We start from the raw sequence: 17,771 nt of genomic DNA on the forward strand, positions 1-17,771 counted from the left end.
ATAATGCAGCAGGAGCAACACCTATTGATCGTTTACATTCTTCCGATTATTGTTTTTTACATAAACGGTTTGGTCTATACAATGTCAGAAAACAGTGAAAATGTACATTTGTAGATGAAGTCCGAAGTTCTTCTCACAACAGAAATAATTCACATGTTGCCCTAATCTGTTCATTCCAGTTCCTCAAAGTCCAATGGGATGTTTTTAGATGTCTTTGTTTTGTCAGCACAAAACCCAAAGACATTCATTTGAACATGAATACAACAGATGCAACAAATACAGAACTAGCTTTAGAAACTTTTCAAATCGAATACACAAAGCTTAATATATTTATTTTTTTCTACAAAAATCCAAACATTGTCATGCTTTTTCAAATGTATTTAAATAAAATTCAGGACTTACAAGAGAGATAAAGCAGCAACATTACCATACCAGAAAATGGTACTTGACTCATGTGTGCAATGTGAGTTTTATGTCTGTGGGGTGAGTTTATTGTTGCATGAAAATACTGTAAATCATGTCATGGGACATTTTATAAAAGGGAATTAGAACTGAATTTGAGTTGAGATTAAACACATCTCACAATGAAAGCCCTTGTTTTCAAAGTTAGATGGCCAAAAATAAGCATTTGTCAGAGTTACTGTACACTCATGGAGAAAAACAACTTTCACTGAGACATTTTCTGTGTCACACTTTGTGGTTAAATCAATGAAGCCTTTTCATTAATCAACATGTTTATCTGACAAGCTCAACACACACTGCAGTTCAACACCATCTACATTTGTTTTGAGTTTACCAACAAAAGAGTGTATAAAGGCAGGAGTACAAACACTCAACAACCAAATGTTTTGGGTCCAATACACTTGGATTTCAGGTGAAGAAATGCTTCACGGTCACCTGACCAAGTGAGAGGTTAACCAATATATAATGATGGGCTGAAACACTGCAATCACTACAGTGATGTAAAGACGGAATTGAGGTTTGGCACTTGATCCGGTTCCCATGGAGTCCGTGGAGGGAATGATCTTCATTTTCAGAGATCGAACCTGCGAAGACAGAAAAATATTTAAGGCTACACTTCAGGTATCATCCATTATTAACCATGGACCAGGTCTACTGTAAACAGGTATATGTCATATCTGTAAAGGTTTAAAGTTGTTTACAGTTTGAATATGTATAAAGCTGTGTTAATGTTTTATATATTGTATTCGTATTTTTGTCTTGTTTCTTATCTTGTTTTATTGTTATTTTAAACTTTTTTCCCTTTGTTTTTTTTATTCCTGAGCTGCTGTAACAAGCTAACTTACACTGTTAGGCATCAAAAAGATTATGATTTTATAAAAATGCTAAACAATGAGTCATCACAGTGTATCTTTAACACATTAGTATATTTAATATTTTGATCATCAAAACCAGATACACAGGATTTGGTAAACGCTTTAACATGCATGTTCAGTTTAAAGTAATAAGCTGAAAGTATTCAAATGTATTTTGTTTTCTGATTAGGAAAAAAACCTTCTTCATTTAAGATTTGTAAATATAGTTAATACTTACAAGGAAGAACATAAGGGCACAAGAGGACCAGGCAAGGGCCACATAGTAACCATCGCTGCCAAACAGTAAGCCACACAACACTGTGAAGATCATCCTAGAGGAGAAGCATAACAAAAGTTATTTAATATGAATTCATGAAGCATTTTGAATGCGTTATTTACAAAGGTACATTTTTAACAACTGAGCTGACTTTGAATAAACTCATCTTTAATGTAGCAGTTAAGCAGTTTGGTTTTATTACACAATAAGTTGGAGCTTTGGTAAAAATCTAACCCTTACACTTACTTGCTTTGTAAAATATAATCATAAGCATCTTAAATATAACACAATATTTACCCGACATATTTGTATCCACTGTAGGCGATGAGATCAAATGTTGACAGGTCGCTGTGCACCGTCAGCAGGTACAAACTCAACAGCATCACCAACACCTCGATGATGACCCACACGAGGGCGGTGCTGGCACACAGACCAAGAACCTCGGGACTGAACCTTCACACAGAGACAATCCTTATTAAACTTTAAATACATATTTACTGCAAGTCATAAAGAAAATGAAATATGGAAAAATAACTTACCGTTTTTGAATGCCGAGGGCCATTCCAGCAAGTAAAATGTAGGTAATGAAAGCCATCGCTAAAAGACAAAAAGTACAGTTAATGCACTATACAGGCATCAGAAAATCCTCTGTCACTGATATTTTTTGTATTTATAGAAAACGTACTTGGTATGTAGAGATCTGGTGCGTTCACATCCTGTCGTGGAGGCAGTGGCGTGTCCCGATGGTAACGCACTTCCCAATCCTAACAAGAACACAAATACAGAAGAGGCTGTCGTCAGTAAAGCTCTTTAATCTGAAGGGTCTACAAGATGGAAAAACTTTGTTTGTATTAAACAATCAAATGGAAACTAGAGAATAACTTTATGGAAGTTAATTCAAACAAGATTAAAGCTCAATGATAAATTAGGGCTAACAGCAGTCCTAGAAGATCGATAAAAGCACACATTAAGTTAATACAGACTATTACATAGCACTTAAAATATGCTCTTGAAAGAAAATATGGCATCTTAAAAAGAATAGACATCTAAAACCAAATAATGAAGAAGAAGATAAGAAGGGAAACTGGAAATAGATATGTCACATTTTTTATTTTATATTAACAGTTCACATGATACACAAGTATGTGTTATGGCCATTTTTAGATATAATTTGACTTGAGCCATCTTTGTCTGTTATATTTTAAATGATTATGGTAATTATTCTTGTCTGTACATATGTGTACGTATATGTATGGCCTTTTGTCACCCTTGCCTTACGAGGTCTGTGTAGTTCGGTCATTATCAGGGCACAGATTGTTTGGGCCTGGGACTTGATTAACAATCTCAATAAGTTCAAGTGTGTGGGAACTAACTGAGCTTCGTGCACTTTCCCACCCTGACAATCACGCCATCATGATGTATAAATGAAGCTGGAGTGGTGATTAAGTGGCTGATTATCTTGTTTGCATGGTTTCAATGAGATATGTGGGTGTAAATATGATACCAGGCAAAATTATCAAGCAGTTATGTACAATATTAAATGTTTTGTGTTGTCCTGAATGCTGTAGGACAAAGTCTGAATGGCTGTGATTACCTGATGTGTGTAGGGGAACATGAGGATCATAAGTTTCTTCAACACATATCTGGTGTCAACGGCAAAGAAGTATTTCAGCTTGTTCACAGACATGAACTTGCTGATCTGAAAGGCAAAGGAAGGGCAAACATTAACTTAGCAGATGAAGAGTGAAAGTCTGCCAAAGTTAATAAATACAGTTGAGTCATGGTATTCTTTAAAAAGGAGCCTTTGACCGCCCTTAGCACTGTGCAACACCCAGTCTATGTAGAGTTACTAATCCGGCAGATCCACATCAGTTTAATGAAACTGCTTTCCACATGCAATACATTTACTTTGTGAGGACCTACCCTTTTTCTTCGGTGAGTTAATTCACAGACGGTTTCTCTTTATTAAAAGGCAAACCAGAAATGTGTCTGCTTTATTGAAAGACCTGTCCACTTACAATGACTCCCCTTAGTAATTATGTTTAAACCCAGTATTTCTGCACAGCTGCAAATAAAGACGAGGCTGCACTTATATTAATAGTGTTGTCATTTTTGGACAATTGATTCGAGCGGTTCAACCGTGTAAATGAAAGTACACATCAATGTGATTCTATGTTGAATAACTTTAATTGACCAACTTGTTACCTTTTTGGACATAAATTAAATAAAATGGCACAAGAACACCTTTATGGAGGAAAACGTTGACTTTGCACCCGTTTAGACCTATTATTTTATCACATTGTGTATTTGTGGTTCATCTACACCTGTATTAAAACTGTCAACTTGAGATTGAATCACCCAAGATATATTTTTGTGGTCGAAGTCTATTATTTATCAAATCTAGGACTTTACCTTATTTATAGGTTACTGGGTTAAAACCCCCATAAAAGTAGAAATGAATATCCTTGTTTTCCTCACCTCCTTGTTCACCATATCTTTTCCTGTGTTTGCTAAAGAGGAGCCGTACATCATTGCAGCGTTGGCCATTGGGTCAGCAAACATGTTGTTCGGCCCAGCGCCCCCTTGCATGTCATTTTGGGGTCCTGCCATATTGTACCCAGGAGTGTAGTATCCTTGACTGTTCATTGCTGGTGCTGCAGAGCTGGTGTCATCAAACAGCACAGAGTCTGCTGTGGGGGGGGCTGCACGAGCTCTCGGTTTAGCTGTGGAAAGGAAAAACACAACGGATTACAAAGAGGGTATTTAATAAGCATCAAACCTTGGTGATATTCATGTATTTACCAGCTTATTATCCACAATATCAACTATAACCTGAACTTAAATCATTTAATTTGTCATATATATCAATAGATGAATATGAGTGATGAGCAAGATAATGAGAGAAGCTCCTGCAACAAATCCTATTCAAAAAGTTGTGGTTTGTGTACCTATTGTTTTATCCTATTGGTCATTCAACTAAATGTACAGTTTTAGAGGCTGTCATTGTGATACTTGAATTGTAATGCATTGGACTGGTCTTTCTAATATATTTTCCAAACCACGTAGATCAATTAAGGTGGACTATAATACACCTAAAGCAGGAAGAGATTAACTTAAGCTCAGTGTGTCTAGCTGTAGTTGGTAAGAAAATAGGAAGTAGAAACCATGGACGGATATTTGTCAAATTTTTCACAAAAACGTTAACTCTTAGTAATACGGTGATTCATGAAGGTTCCACTTACTTGCTCGGTACCCCTGTTGTGGCAAGTCCATGTTGACGTTTGCTGACGTTAGCTTAAAATAAAAACATTCACACATTAGCTACATCTCAGCTAATTTAAGTCATTTTTGCCATCTTAGAGAAGCACTGTGATGTTATACCACAGCTTACATTAAACACATTTAATTCAATACATGATACAAGTAAGATGTTAGCTTTGCTCACGCTAATACCAACAGCTAACCTAACAGTACGTGTAAACTTATTCAACGGTAGCTAACAGTTAATGCTAACAGTTACTGCTAGCTACATAGCCAGGCAAGCTAAGTTAACAACATCATATTTTCAACCAACACTCGATGAAGCCGCCCAGTTGGAATACACATATAACATCAGTATTTTAAAGGTACACACTGCGTGACTGATGGATAATGTTTACGATTATTAAGTAAATAAGGAGCAGAAGAGCCCAGCTTACCTGCACAGCTAACGTTGTTAGCTAGCTACGTGGCTACAACCGGACTGATCCCACCCATCCACTGCGGTTGGTTGAATTCAGTGTGCCTGCGTGGCAGACAACCATGTAAGTATACAAGTACACAGCTGTTCAAATACACACAGCAGGTACTGCTAAGACTTCCTTGTGTAAATCATTTTTTATCTTACTATTTTCTTTCCCATTATCATCTGTTTGTTGGTTGCATTTAGAACTTTAGAGGGCAACTCATTTATTACATTCTCAGTAGTGGCAAATAACTTGTTCTTAATTAACTGTAGGCTACTTAAGTACTATTTAAGGTGGCATTGAGTCAGTATTCCTGCAAATGTATACTTTCAGTACACTATAATTCTGAGTTGAATATGCAACTTACATCTTACCATCTGTCGTAGGGCGGTGGTGGCTCAGTCCGTAGGGACTCGGCCTGGGAATCGGAAGGTTACCGGTTCGAATCTCGGAACGACCAAGTAACTACCGAGGTGCCCCTGAGCGAGGTGCTGTCCCTACACTGCTCCCCGAGCGCCGACCTAATGGCTGCTCACTGCTCCTAACACTAGGATGGGTCAAATGCAGAGATCTTTTGATTGTAATACTCTTACTTAGGTAACATTTTGAATTGTAACAAAGTATTTCTAGCTGTGAGACTGTACAAGTATGTTTAATCCACTGATAGACCCTACTGTACACCCCTGAGCAAGACCATCACAACAGGCATGATGTAAAGGTCAGCATTAAGACATACTCATTTGGTTACAATAAAAACAGATTGTTGTAATCTACAACATTGTTATACTCATCGCAGGTTTATGCATCAAGTAAAGATAGATTTAAAAAAGTAACTGTTGAAAGGTTTAAAAGTACATTTACTAAAATAATGTCCGTATGTCCAATTTTGAGATACTTGTAGTTTGATTATTTTCATTTTTAGCACCTTTATACAGTACCTATGCTTCATTATATGAACATTTAAAACAAGTTAATTAAACGTAAAAATACTAAACAGTAGTCAAATAATGCAGTTAAATTAACTCCATCTGGACCAGCCACAATTCCACTACTTTCATGTTGGCCACTTAAGAACAAGTTGTTGCTATTACTTCAAAAGTATTTTACTAACATAACCTTAGTACATTTTACTGTGCATCTATACTTTTTTTCTATACAATACTATTTCAATGCCAAGCTGACAATATATAATATGTTATAACATTTCCCATACCCTTTTACAGTATTTTAATTACATTATTTAAATACAATTACCACTTTTATAGATTTGAATCGACATTTATTTTACTACCAGTAAACTTTACATACTTTGTTTAGGCATGTAACAATCTGCACTGTACAGTCACAGCAAAACAATTAAGGTGTGAATTTAACACCCACGACTAAACCAAATAAATGAAGTGTGTGGCATGAGGATGTTTAATGCTTTGTGAGGCATGTTTGTGTGTGGGATGTGTGGGTAGGTGTGGGGGAGTTTTTTAGGATGAGTAAATGGTATTGGAATCTAAACTTTATTTTTCCCCTCCAGAAAATGGTTAACTTTTGTAGGGAAAACATGGAGTGAAACCAAAATAAAACACTCATATGCCAACATGTAATATACAAAATTCAAAATATTCAATTCAGTACTTTACTCACTAAAGTGGGCATGTCTGATGCGCAGACATTATCTAATAAAAAAGAGATAAAGGAACAGCTGGTGGATGAATGACGCTGCAATCAGGAGAAAAAAGTTGACCGACATGTTGGGACTTGTCACAATTAGAGACACAGCCTGTTTGGCCTCATAGCATTCCTGAAGCTTTAGTCATCAGACTCTCACCTTTACCCCATATCTCTTCTGATGATACCATCAACCACATTGACAATAAAACATCCTGTCTATTTGTCCTCATTATCACAGGGTGAAATATTGTTGATATGTGAAATTTAAAACTTGGCAGTGAAATGGACCAATGAGCAACAGGCATGCTTTATTCAATGTCATGCTTGCGGCAGTTTCAGTTTAACTCCATTGTATCTATCCTCATTCATAAGTTATGAAGAGACAGAAGGCCACGATGCAACGTCTTAACTTCTCTGTAGATGAGGATTAGTAATATACAACATTTTTCTCCTTTTCCCACCTAAAACATTTATCACAAACCGTCTTTGCAATTATCTTTAGTGACTCTTTAAAAAAAACATTAATATTCCACACTTCTTATTCCTACAGTATATGAGTAGAATTAGGAGTAATGTGAGACACTGGTGTGTCAGCAGTGAGGAGAAATCAGCCTTTTCCGGGAACGCTGTCCTTAGGGACTGCAAGGTCAGCAGCTGCTGTGACAGCCTAAGCTTACTGAATATACAGCATGCAGCTTTTGAATCTGGTCTATTTTGTGCTTGTTAGTAAAAAATCAGTTGTTGAAACGGATGGTGAAATAATTAAGAAGCACTGTGGCGATGCACTGACTCATCTCCACAGGCATGCTTGTGTGTTGATGTGGTTTTTGTAGTGAAAGTGACTACCAAAGACCTAAGACCTCACCGCCATTAGGCTCATGCTTCTAGCTTTATCCCTACTTTATGATCTGCTTCATAACTGATCCTGGAGCAGATATGTCATCTTAAAGTTCATATTTAAGATAAAATGTTAGAATTTTTTTTTCTTTCTGCTGTCTCATAATAAGAGTTTTAACTATTATCAGACCTGACAGTTATACAGTCGACAAATAGTGGAATTAGCTCTTTGTTATGTAAAAGTGTTTGTACTGGTATAACATATTAAAGTCCACAATTTCATGCTTACATAAGTAATTGGTAAAGTCTGCTATTAACTAATTGGTTATTTAATTCATGTATTGTAGCCCATCATAATCAAGATATTTATAATTTCTGAAAACTATTTGAAAATGAAAACTTAGTCAGTCACTGCCTTTACACAGATACTAGTGATACGTTTGGGTTGACATGGCCGGAAAGCAATACAGTTTATTATATTTTAATTATTGAGGTTGTAGTTTTTATTGGTAATGTGATAGACGACAATATTTTCAGAATGACATGATGGAGGGAAGAATGTTATTTCAGTATAATTCAGAACACTTACTGCAACCTCAGTAACAATCATAAAGGTAAATATACACCTCTCTCTGGAACATAATAATATTCCTAAATGTACAATTTCTGGCAGATCTGTACTTAAATGTATAGATGTAATAATAAAGTGACAGTGTTCAATTTTCTATATAACAATACTTTTTTGTATCACCTTTTATTCAAATATTTAACGTTAGAGTAAATTAATTATTACGTAATCGACACTACTTCCACTGCTGTAGGAAATTGCAGTAGTATTTCAACCAATGCATCAGAAGTGGTTTCTGTGAGGAATCCCGCGTGGAGGAAACTCTCACCATATATGGTCAATTACGTCACGGCACGTGGTTTGATTCGTGCGAGGTTCCAGACAGCACTATTTCCCGTAACTACGGAGGGGCGTGGTGAACATACAGTGCCGCTTTAAGAGTTTACAACCTCACAATCATTCCCAGACTTTTGGTTAAAAATATATGACTAACCCCGGGAGGACGTACTGAAAGTCGTTTTCAGAGGTTTTAAGGCGATTTGAAAAAAAGCAAGGCGATATTTTCTTCCTTGTTCCCCCCTTGAAGACGTGCCTGTTTGGACTCTACCGATTTACCGCAATAAGGTGGGCTTGCCCAGAGTTTGAATTGACACACGAGAATCATCCCGAAACTACTTTTCGTGAGAGGTAAAGGCTTTATATCCACAGCCGGGTGCTAGTTTCTTTTCAGTTAAACAGAAAGGATGTATCAAAACTTTGGGAATCAAGGGAGAGGCAACCCGGCGTACACTGGCAGCTCCTCTGGGTCTCACTCCCAGGGAAGCACCAGCAACACACAGCAGGAGCAGGTTGGTGAACTTTCAATTAACTAGACCATAGGTTATCACAGAGAGTCAGGGGTCAAATCGGTAAAACACAATATTAACTTTCTTGTAAAAGTAACAAAAAGTTGTTTAAATTGTAAATACCAAACTACCCTATATATATATATATATATATATATATATATATATATATATATATATATGTTTTGTGCAGTAGAATACAGGCATTATACCCAGTAGGAATAGGAATGTAACACTCCTGATTTTTCATTTTTATTTTGCTTGAGCATTTAAATTGTATTCTTTATTGTAGTTTACATCTATTCCACTGTATCTCAGAGGGGAAATGTTGTACTTTGGACATATGATAACAAATGATATGATTCAGTACTACACTACTAACCCAGTATACAAACTAAGTTGACTCGACATTGACAATCTACAAGTTAAAAATAGATAGATAGATAGATACTTTAAATATATACTCATTCAATGTGATTAAAACTGAATAATAGCCATTAGTACAATAACACTTTGGATAACACCATTTACTTTTGATAGGCTACCATAGGATTTTTTTGTTGTTACTTTTTAGAAGATTTTTACTTATGTAATCATTTAAATTCAGAAATGTTATTTGTGAGATATTTCTACTTTAAAGTAGGTAAAGGATGTGAAAACTTCTTCCACCGCTTATTGGAATTAGTCAAACTCAATATTAAGGATCTTAATTATTTTCAACAATAATGGTTTACTTTAATTGTTTTGCGTTAAGACTTCAGAAACTCTGTGTTTTGTAATTGATCCCATCTTAAATTAACTTTATTAATGTTTGTCTTTTCAACCTATTTTGTGTTTGTCTTTTCAACCTATTTTACCCAGAAGTATACAATGGCCGGCAGCAGTCAATTTGTACCAAGCCTCAATGCCATCACAACCAACCAGGACCTCCAGTGGTTGGTCCAGCCCTCAATCCTGCATCCGCCGGGCCCTTCAAGATCTCCAGTTCCTCCCTACCCAACCCTCTCCGGGGCACGGCCTTTGGCTCCACCACCCCATTTTCTCCGACCAGGGGTCATAAGAGCTGCTGCACACATTACTGCTTCGACAAGGCACAGGAATGACCAGCATGTAAGAAAGTAGTTCTTAATGAATCTGAAACTTTATGAACATACAAACACTGATACAGACACTGGTTAGTGTGGATTGTGTGTGTTTCTGCTGTTGAGAAATAGTGATATTTGTCATCCTGAGAGGTATTAACCTGATCTCTTGGGAGTCATATTTTCCCTAAGTTCGTAAGGGGTGTGGAGGAGCAGAATCATTTGTGTAACTAGTGTGTAATACCCTCTATGTGTCATTTCCTTTTGACTTACACATCCAATAAATACATTTAGCAATAGAGTAAGGACAAGATTATGTAGAGAGGTTACTTAATATATAAAAAAAAATGATAATTTGCTCCCAGGAGGAAAACACACTGTTTATGTTCTTTGATGGTGTTTACTTTGACTCAATGTTGATTCAGTAAAATGATCACCTGTGACACACTGTTTGCAAAGATTTGTTTTTTGGCAGGAGAGCAATGTCAAGTATATAAAAAAACAAGATACCATAGATGTTAAAGTGACCCAGTTTTAACCTTTAGAGCCATCATCCTGTTCCGCAAAGTGTAGTTTCTGTAGTTTCCTCAGGCACATGTTGGCACACATCACAGTTTTTTTCCTGGAGTTGTAATGATATGGTACAGGAAGTAGACTTGTCATGTGACTCACAGGGGCAAGTCATGTTCAGTGACTCACACCTGAGTCACCGCTCGAGACTGAGCATGACTCATCACCAATGAAAGCCCGGGAAATATTGGATCAACAGCAATTATTCATGAGGGCGCTGGATGTAGTCAGAGTTTGGGTGTTACAAAAGGCACAAAAGCTCAGACATTTCAAAATCATTTAGCTGCCATAGCTGTGATGACTCAGAGCACGCACATGGTGGTAGTATTTCTCCTGTGTCATGTACTTTAACATGTCTGGCTTTACACTTCAAATGTTGTGTATGTTGCCCACAGCAAGAAGGTTTCACAATCAAATGTTAGACATTAAAGGGATTTAGAAAATATCGCTACTGCGTTAGGTTAACTTATTTTCTGTATTTTTAGGAAAGACACCCCTTTTGCAAATGGTGAAACATTTGAACTCATGGATTTCACCATAAATATTCCCAATTTCATAACCTACATCAACACAATTGTTTTGTATTACAACGTTTCTGCAATGCAAATGAGACCTTATCTAATGTTTAGTTTTGGTGAATTTAAAATACATCTACAGATGCAGATAGAGAACGTGTCCCAAGTAGTGTCTAAACTAGTCTGAACATAGACTAGTTATGGAAGCAAAATAACTTTAGCCACTGAGTTGTGCATTAAAACAATGTTTTTGTCTGGGGTATCTTGTCTTAAACTTTATTGTTGTCTTTCTCATTAAAGCTATCCCAAGAAGAGATGGAGAGACGTACAATAAGAAGGGAGCGGAATAAGATGGCAGCAGCAAAATGTCGCAATCGCCGTCGGGAGCTAACAGACACACTGCAAAATGTGAGTGCACATTGTAAAAATGTTATGACATTAATGCTTTAAATATAATGTATTGTCTCAAAGACACATGAGAGAAATTACTTATGTGTTTCTCTTTTTCTGCTTTCCCCCTGGTGTAGGAGACTGACATACTGGAAGATGAAAAGTCAAAGTTACAGAAGGAAATAGCAGAATTAGAAAAGGAGAAGGACAAGCTTGAGCTGGTCCTGGAAGCTCACCGTCCCATTTGTAAGATAGAGGGATCGGATTCAGATTCGGACCCAAATCCATCTATTTCCTCTTTGGGAGGCATCAAACTGGAGCCACATGACTTCAGCAGACCCGGACCCTCAACCAGACAGCCAACAAAAGTGGAGAAGCCTAAACCGAAGATAACCATCCCAACCAAACGTGAAACAGCGGCTGCCTCGTCTGCTGCCTCTGAATCAGAGTCTCTCCACACTCCAGTTCTCACATCCACTCCCTCCCTCACGCCCTTCACAGCTGGTATGATTTTCACCTACCCCTCTGCCTCTTTGGACACCAGCGCCTCCACCACGTCCCATGCTTCCTCCCATCACGGAAACATCCACCACTCTCAGGTCCCACAGCCCTGCGGGATAGCCCACCGCCGCAGCAGCAGCAGTGGAGACCAATCGGATCACTCCCTGCACTCCCCGACCATCCTCACGCTGTGATCAAAGCCCGCATCACCCTGACAAAACACTAATGTGTGAGAGGAGGGATCTCTGGGGGTGTGAAATGAAAACGATGATTGTGTTCAGCATTTCAAAATGAGCTTCATGTCTTATTTCAGAAAGTAGATCTTTACTTGGATGATATGCCAATTAGAGGCCCGATTTTGATACAAATGTTACTATTTTTTTGTATTGATACAAATATAGAGTCTTTTACCTTTCATTTTAAAAGCTATTATGTAGAATGAACATGTTTGAAGTTTATTAGCATGCAGAATTTATAATACAAGCTTTTCTAGAGAAATAACTATAACTCAAACTAGTAATTTAATAATTGTGATATTACAGTAAATGTTGAATTTAATGCCTTTTTTACATTGTTACATCATGTTTTGTAACACTTTATAAACGTCCTCAGCTAGGGAAATAGACTACTTATAAACAAAGTTCGTTATTTTTGTACGAGTCCTCTAATAAATCCTAATATTGTCTATGCAAACGATTGACCACTAAGGCTGGGCCGTAGGAGTTAATATAGATTTTATAATCACATATTTATATTTCCAGAGTGTAATATATATATTTTGTAATGTTTTTGTTGTCTCTGATCTGTTTGGTTTGGCAGTGCCTTACTTTTATTTTTGTCAAAGTAGTAATACTGCACAGACAATAAAGAGCTAGCATGTGTACAATTTGTGATGGTGTTATTATTTACAACCAAACGAAGAATGTGAATATCCTGAGATTTTAAAAACAACCAATTCATCAAATTAAATTAAGAATGAAACATTTAAAGTGTAAAGAACATTTGTACACTTTGTATAGTGAACACCAAGACACAGTTCAACCTAAACAGGAACATCAACACTTTTGGACTTATGAGTATTTCATTCCTTTATAGTCAATTGAAAGAAGATCCTTCTGCATTTAATTTGAAATGAATTAGTAATGTTCGTTGGTTGAAGCTTTTCAAACGTGAGGTTTTGCAGCTGTCTTGGGTTAAGGACTGCTTGTCAGAATAACAATTATAATTGCAATTTTTCTTTCTCTTTTTTTGACTGTGTTTTACATTTTACATATGAAAATGCTAATGAGGGAAATAATATATAATGAAAACAATCACAACTCTTTTACTGACACTTGATAAAAGCATTTGATGGCTGCAAATTACACTGAAAATGTGAACACTGTGTTCTGTTTCCCAAAATGAAGTGAATCTCATGCTAATACATACATGGCTCAGAGGGCATTGGATTGCTCTACTAAAATGGGGTTAGAGAGAAAACCGGGATGGAACGAGAGTCAGAGTGAGAGCACTATAAAGCATGAAGAAATCAGCATGTGCGCTGCCGTCAAAGGACTTTCGTGCATCACTAAGTGGCAGAAAGCATTACTGCCCTCTTCAGCCCTCCAGACTGTGCAAATAGGGATCCAAAAATAAAACTGATGAACATCCATAAAGTCAGTATGTGTGACATGGCTGGAACATCAATCACGCGCAGTCATTTAGACATGAAGGTCAAAACAAGTGCAGAAATCAATCCTTTGTTTCTGTGTCATGTGTAAATGTATAAATGCTTGTTTCTGCAAAGTCAAACACACAAAGAAAGGTCAGAACAGCCGAAGTGTCATCATACCCACTGTATTTAAAGCTCTTCAATGCACTACGAGCATAGCCCACCAATAAAACAGCTAACGACAAAATAAATCTTTTCTAATCCATGAGCATTATCTATGATTTAACTGAAATCGGTTAGTTATGCAAGTTAATACAGATAAATCAAGATAAAGAAGGGTCAAAGTTAAGACTATCCCTAATGTTACAGGGTAAATACAAAGCATGAGATACAGAAGACAAAGCTGACTGTCGCCAACTTAAACAAACTCTGTGATATGCTAATTGAACATCGAAAAAAATGTAATAAAAAATGTAATACAAGTGGATTTAAACAGCTTGAATAGAATACAAATCCTTAAAAGTCGTAGACCTTCCAGTTTGATACAAAGAGTTTCCAGTTGGATTTTTAAAAAAGTGACAGAACTTGTTCGCTTCAGCTCTGAGTGAGGTCCAAGGACATCTATCATGTCTGATCCTAAACGTTATGACCCGTGTGCTGGCTCTGCCCAGGCTCTCGATCCTTATGCACAGCAGCCCCACCCACATGAAACCTGAAGGGCCTTCACATCAGACTGGTTAACAGGCCTGTACACATTGTGACAATCATCATGCACATATGGCACTCCAATCCTGTCCTGAGGAAGAGAGTGCATCAAATATTACACATTATTGGGCATCTAGCAAAAGCAAATATCAAATAGTTTCTTTTTTTTTCTTTTATCACAACTCATCTTTTTCAGTGCTATTGGAATTCAGTGGACTAAATATGGCTCAAAACTGGATTGAAATGTCTCTTTAGATCAGTGATTTAAAGATCCATTGTAACGCTGTCCAGTGCAATAGAAAAAAGGCTTCTACCAGTGTAGGCTATTCCAGTGCATGAGATAATTTTATGTGACCCACTTTTTTGGTCCCATTTCTTTTTTTCTTTTTTTAGACAACAGACCACTGAAAAAGGAGAATTTCCCCAAAACAGAGGAGTCATTAGAAAAAAAATACTGTAAAATGTAGATACACTATCATCTGGAAAACATCTAGTCATTGTCTTTGTAAAGTCCTGAAATTGTTCATAGTGGTAGATTCTTTGTCAAGTGAAAACCTAGTGGCACACACATCGTTGCAGCATTCAGAAAGCCCTAATGCTTGATTTGCACCAAATTGATTTGTATTGTCTGACAAAGCGTCTGTGTCTCCATTAATCACAACACCCCTACGATTTCCTTATTTGACATGAACCTGGCGTCAGTCATCAGGAGAGCACACCAGGTGCAGCTGGTCCGGGCTCCCCACGCTGCCGGTGCTGGAGGACCCGTCCCCCAGGTCCCGGACCACCATGCAGGGCAGGTTGAGCTCACTGGACCCCCCGGGGCTGGAGTCACTCCTGCTGACACACTCCTCCTCCAGAACCAGGCACAGCTCCTTCAGGTCCAAATTCTCCTTCACCAGCCCGTCCTGCATACGCTCCAGGTCGGCGAGCTTTTTCAAGTAACCGCCCAGATCCTCCCGCATCACTTTGGCTGCGTGATGCCCGAACAGCTGCCATTCCCTGGACAGCTTCTTCACTTTGAGCCGGTCGTCGTCCAGGAAGCAGCACAGGTCCCGCAGCTCCACGTTTTCCTCCTGCAGGCGCTGATTGATGACTTTCAGTTCCCTGATTTCAATGAGGTGTCCCTGCAGCTGTTTATTTACCTCTTTTATCAGCCGTCCACGCTGAATGAGGGCTGATATTTTCTCCGTCTCCTCTTTACGCAGCCGGCTCACCAGCTCCTCTTTGGAGCACGCCAGCAAATCGTCGTCAGACATCTTTGACAGTTCTCTGTTTATTATCTCCCCTTCGCTACCCATTTTCTATTAAAAAAATCTACACCTAAATTGTAGGCTACCTGAGAATCTGTAGAAAGAGAGATGTAGCTGGATGCTTCAATGCTCAACACAGAGCCATCACATCCTCCTCCTCTGCATATTTTCAAGATATATATGTAGGCTATGCAATTACTAGAGCACCGGAGGCCAAATCATGGCACAAACATGTGATTTCTTTACTTAGATGGATTCCTTCAAGGCGCTGTGACTCGTGTGTGCTGAACCCGGTGGCTGTTTTTCGTGGATGATGTCTTAATGAGGTCGTGGATGAAACCCCCATTAATGTCAATCTGTCATCCTCGCAACAGCAAGCTGTGTGCTCCAAAGGCCTCCAGGAACACAACTGTCCCGATTTTACCTCCTTTCGCAGTAGGCTACTTTGAAGGCAATAGCCGTCCGATGGGCTCTTGTGTGGGCCTGCTGAATGTAAAAAAGGCCCGGTTGATCCACGGAGGCTTAATCCAGCAGCCTCGGATGCACACCCTGCTGCAGATGTTGTGATTTTACGTCGCTGGCATCGTCTCAGCAGGCTGGGCTCTGTTCACCACGGCTGAATGAACTCCGTTCCCAGGTGGTGGTGTCGGTGCAGCAGCTTTTTCAAAAACAATTCATTCTTTAGATAAAAAAAACAAGCGAAAACAAAATAAACCAAAATCCAATCTCATCGTTTATCCGATCACCGTATGTGCATCATCGCTGCTCATCCTCTGGGGCTGGACTGTTACCACAACAATGTCCGCCTCCGCCACTTTCACAGCTCTGATTCCGCTAAGCAGCGTGTCAAGCTCAAACATTACCGGAAGTCCGTCTTTAGCGCCTTCAAAATAAAAGCACGCGCATTTTAAATGGTAATGAAGTAGCCTAAGTGAATTTTTTTTGAATAAACTGCAATTGAGTTGTATTGTTTGTTGTCATTTTTTGTTGATGGTGTCTTACTTGGAGTCCTATGGAATAAGGTTCCTCAGTAACATTAATTTATTTAGAGTGATTTTGCCGGAAGCTTAACGTTTCATGACGACTGCTGCTTTGACACGTAGTTTAGACAGTATCAGACCTATTTGTGGTTTCCTCTGAGGTTTGCAGTGGCTATTCGCATACCTTCCTTTTTGACATGGTAGTAAATGGCAACGTGTAGAATTGATCGTCTCAGTGATTTAGATGAACTGAATCTGACCCTCTCAGCAACATTATAGAAAACCTCAATATATGAAGGGGAAGATGTGCTCCATGTGCTCTCTCAGTGAGGAACTTGTGCGCCCCCATTTGGATTTAAAAACATACTTTCCCCTTGTTTATTCAATGAAACCAAAACAAGACGGATTAGCACATCACAAAGAAAATAAGTATAAAGGAATTTGTAATTCCACATCTGTTTTCTGTTTATTTGAATAGACTCCTCCTTAAAAACACCTTAGACATCTGACTATTGTAACTTACTATCCCAAAACCTATGCACATGATAAAGGCCTATACATAAATATGCCCTACACCCCTTTGAAGTTCACTACAATGGAAGATGTACTGTACAGTGCAGTTGTATCAAGGGTGACTCTGGCTGTAGGCTCGTTTCTTTTCAAAGAACACATGCGGAAAGTGTGACTTCAGGCTTTTTTCCATGGGTTTATGCTGAGGCATTCAGCCACATCCTTCCGCCCTCTGTCCCACCTCCATTGTTTCACTGAGGCCATAACAATGTAGGGTGTTAGCCGTGCAAGGGGGAGCTGGGGATGGAATCAGGGTGTCATGTGAGGTTAGAAATGAGAGTGTTGATGTGCAGCGAGGGATCCGACAAAAAGACATGTTGA

The 17,771-nt window shown here is 38.3% G+C and overlaps 3 protein-coding genes across 4 annotated transcripts; 1 reads left to right on the forward strand and 2 right to left on the reverse strand.

Annotated features, from left to right (window-relative positions):
* Positions 1-315: 315 nt before the first annotated feature.
* On the reverse strand, positions 316-5,377 carry yif1a (Yip1 interacting factor homolog A (S. cerevisiae)). The gene is made up of 9 exons (XM_034137187.1): positions 5,292-5,377; positions 4,836-4,887; positions 4,072-4,316; positions 3,188-3,292; positions 2,279-2,357; positions 2,133-2,190; positions 1,891-2,046; positions 1,555-1,648; positions 316-1,046 (listed from the first exon to the last, which is right to left on the reverse strand). The coding sequence occupies exons 2-9, from the start codon at positions 4,864-4,866 to the stop codon at positions 894-896; spliced, it is 921 nt and encodes a 306-aa protein (XP_033993078.1). The 5' UTR covers positions 4,867-4,887; positions 5,292-5,377; the 3' UTR covers positions 316-893.
* Positions 5,378-8,843: 3,466 nt separating this feature from the next.
* On the forward strand, positions 8,844-13,176 carry fosl1a (FOS like 1, AP-1 transcription factor subunit a). Of its 2 annotated transcripts, none has more exons than XM_034137210.1 (4): positions 8,844-9,236; positions 10,098-10,343; positions 11,701-11,808; positions 11,928-13,176. In XM_034137210.1, the coding sequence occupies exons 1-4, from the start codon at positions 9,132-9,134 to the stop codon at positions 12,483-12,485; spliced, it is 1,017 nt and encodes a 338-aa protein (XP_033993101.1). In that variant the 5' UTR covers positions 8,844-9,131; the 3' UTR covers positions 12,486-13,176. The 2 variants fall into 2 exon arrangements, with proteins under 2 accessions (XP_033993101.1, XP_033993092.1); XM_034137201.1 differs by having other exon boundaries at positions 10,095-10,343; positions 11,928-13,174.
* Positions 13,177-14,111: 935 nt separating this feature from the next.
* Positions 14,112-16,705, reverse strand: ccdc85b (coiled-coil domain containing 85B). The gene has a single exon (XM_034137221.1). It carries the CDS (start codon positions 15,946-15,948, stop codon positions 15,346-15,348), a length of 603 nt encoding a protein of 200 aa, XP_033993112.1. The 5' UTR covers positions 15,949-16,705; the 3' UTR covers positions 14,112-15,345.
* Positions 16,706-17,771: the final 1,066 nt, after the last annotated feature.

The sequence above is a fragment of the Trematomus bernacchii genome, unplaced genomic scaffold, assembly GCF_902827165.1.
Source record: "Trematomus bernacchii unplaced genomic scaffold, fTreBer1.1, whole genome shotgun sequence".
Lineage (NCBI taxonomy): Eukaryota > Metazoa > Chordata > Actinopteri > Perciformes > Nototheniidae > Trematomus > Trematomus bernacchii.

What these genes read in the sequence shown, in the direction of transcription:
- ccdc85b (XM_034137221.1), bottom strand. Translation starts at nt 15,948, where the DNA reads ATGGGTAGCGAAGGGGAGATAATAAACAGAGAACTGTCAAAGATGTCT.
- fosl1a (XM_034137201.1), top strand. Translation starts at nt 9,132, where the DNA reads ATGTATCAAAACTTTGGGAATCAAGGGAGAGGCAACCCGGCGTACACT. An exon ending in GCAACACACAGCAGGAGCAG is followed by an intron (nt 9,237 to 10,094) that starts GTTGGTGAACTT and finishes TATTTTACCCAG; the next exon opens with AAGTATACAATGGCCGGCAG. An exon ending in GGCACAGGAATGACCAGCAT is followed by an intron (nt 10,344 to 11,700) that starts GTAAGAAAGTAG and finishes TTCTCATTAAAG; the next exon opens with CTATCCCAAGAAGAGATGGA.
- yif1a (XM_034137187.1), bottom strand. Translation starts at nt 4,866, where the DNA reads ATGGACTTGCCACAACAGGGGTACCGAGCAA. An exon ending in AAGATATGGTGAACAAGGAG is followed by an intron (nt 3,293 to 4,071) that starts GTGAGGAAAACA and finishes TTTGCCTTTCAG; the next exon opens with ATCAGCAAGTTCATGTCTGT. An exon ending in AGTGGATACAAATATGTCGG is followed by an intron (nt 1,649 to 1,890) that starts GTAAATATTGTG and finishes CTTCTCCTCTAG; the next exon opens with GATGATCTTCACAGTGTTGT.